Source organism: Bufo bufo, unplaced genomic scaffold (genome assembly GCF_905171765.1).
Source record: "Bufo bufo unplaced genomic scaffold, aBufBuf1.1, whole genome shotgun sequence".
NCBI lineage: Eukaryota > Metazoa > Chordata > Amphibia > Anura > Bufonidae > Bufo > Bufo bufo.
In genome coordinates this window covers 22,114-30,586 of record NW_024400466.1, presented here as the reverse complement: position 1 = coordinate 30,586, position 8,473 = coordinate 22,114, and the positions used below count along the sequence as shown (strand labels likewise).

The 8,473-nt window shown below is 41.3% G+C and overlaps 1 protein-coding gene across 1 annotated transcript; it reads right to left on the bottom strand.

Annotated features, from left to right (window-relative positions):
• Positions 1-6: 6 nt before the first annotated feature.
• LOC120984282 (DNA excision repair protein ERCC-6-like) lies at positions 7-7,198 on the bottom strand (the record flags this gene model as incomplete). The annotated part of the gene is made up of 4 exons (XM_040413324.1): positions 7,181-7,198; positions 6,703-6,866; positions 5,926-6,048; positions 7-994 (listed from the first exon to the last, which is right to left on the bottom strand). Coding segments are annotated over exons 1-4 (1,293 nt in total), but the record flags the coding sequence as incomplete, so codon positions are not given.
• Positions 7,199-8,473: the final 1,275 nt, after the last annotated feature.

The window sequence follows — 8,473 nt, the reverse complement described above, 5'->3', positions numbered from 1 at the left end:
ACATACTGTTCTATTTCGCTCAATGGTTGTCTGCTGCTCAAAAACCTTCTTATGCTGAACGTCACTCTTTGTACGCCTAAGAAAGTAAGGCTGAATAATTTTCATTAGGTTTTCGGATATTTTAAGACCAAGGGCTTTTTCACCTGGCGTTGCATCTTTCTCTCTAGCCCTAATTATTGGGTTTTCATATTCCATTTTAAAAGTCTTAGCTGTTCCCAGCAGTGTTCCTTGACATGCAAAATCATACAAGGCCCACATCTCACGTAGATTGTTTTGGATTGGCGTGCCTGTCAGAAGAATGCGATTCTTAGCAGGAATTGCTGAACAAGATTTTGCAGTCTTTGTGGATGAGGATTTAATTTTATGAGCTTCATCTAAGATGATGTAATCCCATACAAACTCTCGTCCATTGCATGTGGCAAGCTGTTGCCAATTATTAATCAACATTTGATAAGTGGTGATGAGAACCCCACCCTTTCTCTGGATTTTTTCTAGGTTTCTGCTTCGTTCCTTTTTGCTAGTGCCATGAAATTCACTCACTCTCATGCCTGGAGTCCACTTTTCAAATTCTTTAACCCAATTACTAATTAGAGTTGTTGGCATTATTAATAGTACGCTATTGGTCAATTCAGCATCAAACATTCCAGAAAGGAAGGCAATAACTTGGATAGTCTTTCCCAGCCCCATGTCATCTGCCAAAATACCGCCTTTTCTTCCATCTCTGTTTAGTCTGTACATAAATGCAACACCTTCTTTTTGGTGTTCGAATAGCTTGTTGTATAGTTCTTTATAGAGCATTAGCCCACTGCCTAACACATCTATAAACTCATCATCTTGCTCATTTTGGACATCAAGCTGCTGGAGAGCTTCTTCAAGCTTTGCTATGCGACCTTTAAGCTTTTCACTGGGGTGCATGGAGTCCGCTTTTTGAAAGAATTCTATTGACTTTAACAGGTTTCCATTTTTGGCTTCTTGCTTTGCTTTTTGAACACATCTGCAAAAAAAAAATAAAAAAAAAAATAATAAACTGATATCATTTTTGAAATTCATTATAAATAGAACTGGTACATTCTGCTCATTACAAACCACATTATATAGAAGAGCGGGTACTTTACTTTTCAATATACAATAAGTGGTTTTACAGTCTTGACCAACAGTTTTGCACCAGACAAGTAGAGTAGGGGAGAGGAAAAACTGCCTGCCTTGGGGGGGGGGGGGGGGGGAAGAGAGTGAGAGAGTGAGTGAGTGAGTGAGTGAGTGTGTGTGTGTGTAGAAAGTGTCAGGACCTGTACTTGGATACAGCAGGCTGGCGGCACTACATGGGACACAGATGCCGCCAGCCTGCAGGACACTTGGACGACGGCAGGGTGTGAGGAGTAACAACTGTGGGGGGGGGGAACGGCGCTGTACTACAGTAATGCAGGCTGGCGGCACTATATGGCATACAGAGAGGCCACCAGCCTGCAGACAGTTACGGTACCGGTCCGGACACTCCAAAACCAGCTCACATGGAGATGATCAGGCGCAGCACTTGGTCATTAGTGAAACCGCCAGCCCGCTGCTTAGTGCCGCAATGTATGCACGGGCTGGCGGCTTCACTGAAGGGTACTGCGAGTGCTGCACGCCCGTTCTCCCGTCCATCCTCCTGCCCGTTCTCCCATGGTTTTATGGCAGCTCAGGAGCAGTTAGTGAGAGCTCCTGAGCTGTATCAAGTTACACATTTGGGCCACATTAGTTTTATAAGACGCACCAACTTTTGCCCTCTACCCCTTTTCCCAAATTTACGGATAAAATATATAAACAATCAATAAACATATCACATATTGCCACGTGCGAAAACTCCAAACTATTAAAATATAAAATAAAAATCTCCTATGCAGTGAGCGCCGTAACAGAAAAAAAAAATTAAATAAAAAAACTGCGTGATTCCCCATTTCTTTTAGTCACCATGTGGAAGGATATCTACTATCTTCATTCAGCATGACCTGCGCCGACGTCACCACGCGGTGAGTGGGTTTACGTCAAAGGTCTTTTTGCAGGTCCTGAAAGAAGTAAGACTATGATTCCGGCTGCGCGATCAAGTGGATAAGGTGAGTTAATTTTTTAACCACTCAATCAACATTTTAGTAAGCATTCTGTATTAAGAATGCTATTATTTTTCATTACAACCATGCAAGGTGGATTTGATTTAAAATCACGATTTAAATCACTAGTCAGTAAGGCTTGAATTAAATCATAGTTTTCTACATAAAGACTAATTCTTGCTGGTATAACTTATAATATGCAAGTAGATGAAGATTTTTAGAATAAAGAACTTTTCCTATTAGTTTGATTAGGTTGATTCTGTATTCATAGGTTTGTAGAAGTTAGGATTAAATGTCTTTCTCAACTCTGTTCATCTTATAACATTTATGCTGTGAAGAGGCCTGTGATCTCTGCTGAGTCAAATTCAGTTTTGAGAACTGCAAAAGTAAACCAAGCATTTGATAATATCTTACAAAAACCTCTGGAAGAGCATGACATTGTGAATGGATTAATGGAATTTATTTACCAAAAAAATTAAACATATACAGGCTTATTCTACAGAATTAAAAAAATTATCTTTATTTCATGATGTAATAACCTTTGGATGGTAATATATTTTCCTCAAAAAGAGTGTGTGTATATATATATATATATATATATATATATATATATATATATATATATATATATATGTTTATTACAGACCAAAAGTTTGGACACCTTCTCATTCAAAGAGTTTTCTTTATTTTCATGACTATGAAAATTGTAGATTCAAAACTATGAATTAACACATGTGGAATTATATACATAACAAACAAGTGTGAAACAACTGAAAATATGTCATATTCTAGGTTCTTCAAAGTAGCCACCTTTTGCTTTGATTACTGCTTTGCACACTCTTGGCATTCTCTTGATGAGCTTCAAGAGGTAGTCCCCTGAAATGGTCTTCCAACCGATTACTAATCATTTTTCAGTTCCCCCACGACAGCACCACAGAGAGATTACAGAGAAAACACCTTCCTTAAGGGTGGGAAACCACTTCCAAAACCTTCTTACCAAAGAGAAGATCAGAGACAGAATTAAGCTGCATCCTATAGTGACGGTAGAAAGTAGAGGGAGAAGACCACGTGGCCGCCTTACATATTTGTTCAATAGATACCTTAGCAGTCGCCGCCCAAGAAGTAGAGACTGCCCGAGTGGAATGAGCCTTCAGAGATAGAGGAGAACATCCGGAAAAGGAGTATGCTAGAGAAATGACCGTTCTAATCCATCTGGCAATGGAAATTTTCGAGGCTGTCTAACCCTTAACACCTGAAAAAAAAAAAAAGCCTCCTGCACTCCTTGGTCACTTCTAGGTAATGGATAATTCTTCTCACATCTTAAAAAAAAAAAAAAAAGGAAAAACCCTCTCTCCATAATTTTACGAAAAGTTCCCCCTCTCCAAAAAAAATTTACAAAAAGTTCCGTCCAGGTCTTATAGACTCCAGGAAATGGTTCATCAGTCTTTCTTTTTTGCAGAGCCCAATGGCTCTGCAAAAAAGAAAGACGGATGAACCATTTCCTGGAGTCTATAAGACCTGGACGGAACTTTCCGTAAAAATTTTTGGGTCTGGCCTAAGTACCACCCTATCTTCTAGAATTGACAAAGGGAGGATTGATAGAGATAAATTGAATCTCGCCAACCCTTCTAGCAGATGTTAGAACTACCAACAAGACTAGCTTAAGGGTAAGCATCTTTACTGAACAAGACTCCAAAGGCTCAAAGGGTTCTCTAGTTAACGCATTCAACACTAGGTTCAAATCCCACAGGGGAAAATTTGGACCTTTCAGAGGAACAATCCTATACAGCTTTGAAAAATCTCACTAACCAAGGTTTCATAGCAAAAAAAAATTCTAGAAAGGGCTGAAACTTGCACTTAAGAGTGCTCTTAGCGAACCCCATAGATACCCTTTTGAAGAAACTCTAAAATTTGTACAATAGAAATTTCACAGGGCAATAAATCTGCCTCTATTCCCGCAAAGGATAAGAATCTTTTTCAAATCCTAGCATAAATAGCATTTGTTACCGCTTTCCTACTCCTTAGCAATTTGGCTGTTAAGGCTTTTGAAAAAACCTGGCCGGAGTAGGAATGACCTCTCAAGTTCCATACCGTGAGATGCAGCCTCGCCACATCTGGATGATGTACGGGACCCTGGACCAGAAGGTTCGGAACTTCTGGGAGGATCCAAGAAGAGAACACTGCCATTTTTGGCCAAAACGAGCGATCATGATCATTCTTGCACCCTCTTTCCTGATTTTTTTTTTGAGAACAAGAGGGATCAGCTGTAGAGGGGTAAAGGCGTAACCCAGTGGATAGTCCCATCTCTGGAGCAAAGCATCCACCACCTTCGGGAATTCTCTTGGATTGAGAGAGCAAAATTCCTCTACCTTCCTGTTCTTTCTGGTGGAGAATAGATCTACTAAAGGACAGCCCCAGAGACTCACTATCTTTGCGAAAATTAGGGGGTTCGGGGCTTACTCCCCCTGCGACGGCTCAAAAAGTCCGCTTGGAGGTTTTCTTGTCCCTTTATGAGTATGGCCGAGAGAGGAGCAATCTTTTCTTCCATCTCTTGGAACAACAAATCTGCTTCTCTAAAGAGAGACTTATCTGGTCCCCCCACTGACTATTTAAATACGCCACCGTAACGAGATTGTCGGACATTATCCTGACATGCCTTTGTTGAATAAAGGGTAAAGCTGTTTTTAGAGCCAATCTTACTGCCATTAGCTCCTTTCTGTTTAATGAGAAAGTCTTCTGCATTGGAGACCACTGACCCTGAACGACCTAATTCAAGAAATGGGCTCCCCATCCATAAGGGCTGGCATCCATTCTTATTACCACAGGGTCTAGGTAACACCAAGGAATCCCCTGGCTTAGGTTTGCATAATCTTCCCACCAGGAAAGGGATTAGTGTCTTTTTGGAAATCATCATCTTCGAGTCTAAAGATTCTTCCAATTTTCATTAGAGATAGAAGGATCTCTCTTTAAAGCTGTCAAGTATGGAAATGTGGCCACTGTACAGCCGGGATACAGGAAGTCAGAGACCGTCGAATAGACATTGCTTTCCGAACTGTTAACTTTGGGTCTGATCGAATCCACTTCATTTTTGCCTGGATATGAAAAACCTTCTCCTGAGTCAGAAAGATCTTTTGAGCTACAGAGTCCAGGAGCAGACCCAGGAATAATAGTCTCGTTTGTGGTAACATTCTGGATTTTTCTAAACTTATGATCCAACCTATGAGCCCTCCAAGATGTTCCTCACTTTCTGCACCGCTGTCACACAACTTATGAGATCCTGCTAGGATTAGAAAATTGTCGAGGTAGGGTAGAAATGTTTATGTCTTTTTTTCAGATAAATGAAGCTACATCTGCCACCACTTTCGTAAAGATCCTCAGTGCCATGGAGAGGCCGAATGGAAGAGCCTGAAATTGAAGGCGAAATAACTCCCCTTCTATGCTCACCGCTACCCTGAGGAATTGTTGATGAGTCAGGTGAATTGGTATGTGATAAGCATCTCTTAAGTCTGTGATGGCCATAAAAACATCCAGGAAACAGAATATGAACCGCTGATTTCACAGTCTCCATCTTGAATTTCCTGAATAGTAGGATTTTGTTCAGTTGTTTCAAATTTATAACCGTGCGAAAAGAATCGTCCGTTTTTTTTTATACTAAAAACAGGGTTGAATAGAATCCTTTTCCTTGTTCTTCCGCTGGAATTGGGACTAATACTTGTTTGCTTAACATTTTTTTTTTACTCCTATCTCTGGAGATACTTTTGTGAAAACAAATTTTTGCGATGGAATTTTCTGAAATTCCAGCTTTAGCCCTTTTTTTTTTAAAAAAGGTTTTTGACCCAACCTCCTGCCAAGTATTTCAACCTTTAGTTTACCTGGCTGGGAGGAAGAACCCCCAAACATGAAACCTTTGCCTCTTGTGACTCTAGATTTGGGATTCTGGTCTTTATCCCCCGATTCCTTCAATCTGGAAAATGTACGAAAGGGGCATCTATATCTTGACGGGAGCAAAGGAGGATTCCTGATAAAAATCTTTTCCTATCTGCTGCCTTCTCCAAGAGAGTCTAGTTCTGAACCAAATAGAAACTGACCCTGACAAGGAATACTACACAATCTTTGTTTAGAGGATAAGTCCCCCCGCCCTCTCCAATTCTTCAACCACAGAGCTCGGCAGGCCGAATTTGAGAGGGAAGAAGCTCTAGCCGCCAGCTTAACCCCCTCTACAGAAGCATCGGCAATGAAATCAACCGCCTTTTGGAAGGTGGGCAAGGAAGCTAGGATCTGTTCTCTTGGACATTTATCTTTAATTTGACATTCTAGTCTCTCTAACCAAACAGCCATGGATCTAGCTGTAACAATGGCAGCAATATTAGGTCTGAAAGCGGAGGCAGCCGCCTCCCAAGTGTTTCTAAGGCAAGTATCAATCTTTTGGGGCTTTATCCCAAGAAGAAGACAACTCCTCTTCAAAGGGATACTTCCTTTTAAATCCGCTGGTAATGAAGGCCTTCTTAGCAGTTTTTTTTCACTTTGTCAATAATGGCTGACATACTTTTATGCAAGGGAAAACATCTGCACCTTTTTTTTCTCTCTAAGGCACTCAAATACTGAATCAGCCACCAACTTATCTTCTTTTTCTTCCTCCAATTCCAAGGTGGATCGTATCGCTTTTAGCAACTTTGTCAGTGTCTTCCACTGGAAATAAGGGTTCACCCTCCATGTCATCTGCTGAAGAGGCATTTCCAGAGTCGTCCCCTTTAAAGGCTTCCTCACTATCTGCTGAAGAACCTAATGGTGAAAAATGAAGTACCTCAGTATGACTTCTACAAGGAGGGATAGAACTCCTCACCAGAGGGTTCTAATATACGAGGAGGACACGGAACCATATGTTAGAAAACATGTGTTCATACATATAGGCAGAGGAACGAAGGGAACACCACCGGAATCTGCAGCCTTACTTGTGAAGCCGCCAACGCTACACCAGAATGCTTCCGGCATCCTGCTCTTATGGAGTGGCGGAATACAACACCCACCCTAGGCTGTTTCCTTGTTCTTTGGAATCTCCAGCGTGGTCTCGCTCCCATTGAGGAATAAACACTCACCTGCCATCTGAGCACCATAGCAGCCCCAGACTACTACTGGCTCCCCGTGTCCTGCCAGCCCAACATCTGGGCGATAGACCCCCGCAGGTATGTGCCGCATAACCCTCTAGAGCCTCTCTGGGATTCCTGGTCATGGGCAGATCCTAAAGGGAAAACTGAAGGTCTCCCACTCCAGGGACAGGAAACCTCACTGAGGTGGGAGAGGCGCTCCACTTTTTTTATACTGCACGTTTCCTGACCTGGGAGGCGGAGCCATCTCTCTGTGGTGCTGTCGTGGGGGAAGGGAAAAAATGAATGCAGCCAGCAAAGGAAGCAATATGGATAATATATTAATAAGTGCCTTGTATTAACTTGCTCTACATGTTAAATGCAACTTGCTGAAGTGAAACAACCGCTTTAACTTGTGGTGCCGATTTTGAATTGCACAGCATGCCAATTGTGCAGATTTTCACCCTCTAAAATGCAAAGTAAGGGTGGGTTCACACTAGCGTTAGAGATTCCGTTATGGCTTTCCGTTATAACATGGTTATAACGGAATCCATAAGACAGATCCGTTCTTCTGCCCATAGACTTGTATTATGACAGAATGCAAAACGGAAGCCTTTAAAAGACTTCAGTTTTGCATTCCGTCATAATACAAGTCTATGAGCAGAAGAATGGATCCGTCCTTCTGTCTTATGGATTCTGTTATTTTCTGTTATAACCATGTTATAACGGAAAGCCATAACGGAATCCCTAATGCTAGTGTGAACCCACCCTAACCGATTTTGGAGCAGAAACAGAGCAAAAAATTAATAAATAAAAAAATTAATGTGTGGCAAATCCACAATCTACACTGCATATACCCCAGGGATATAACGAAGCAGCAGCATGGTTAGCACTGGTGTCTTGTAGTACCAGGGTCCTAGGTTTAAATTTGTCCAAGTACAACATATGCACTGAGTGTGTGTTTTTTGCTGTTTATCTGTGGATTTAAAAAAAATGTAATACATAGACTCACCATGCCCCTCCGCGAATACTTTGGGGTGTCTTCTTTCTAAAATGGGGTCATTTGGGGGGTATTTATACTATCCTGGCATTCTAGCACCTCAAGAAACATGACAGGTGCTCAGAAAGTCACAGCTGCTTCAAAATGCGGAAATTCACATTTTTGTACCATAGTCTGTAAACTCTAACTTTTGAGCAAACCAATAAATATACACAATAAATTCTGACACAAAGTTGTATAAAAATAGACTTTGAGAAAATTGCGGCCTATTTTGATTAATATCAGAAAAACGAAAAATCTCAGCA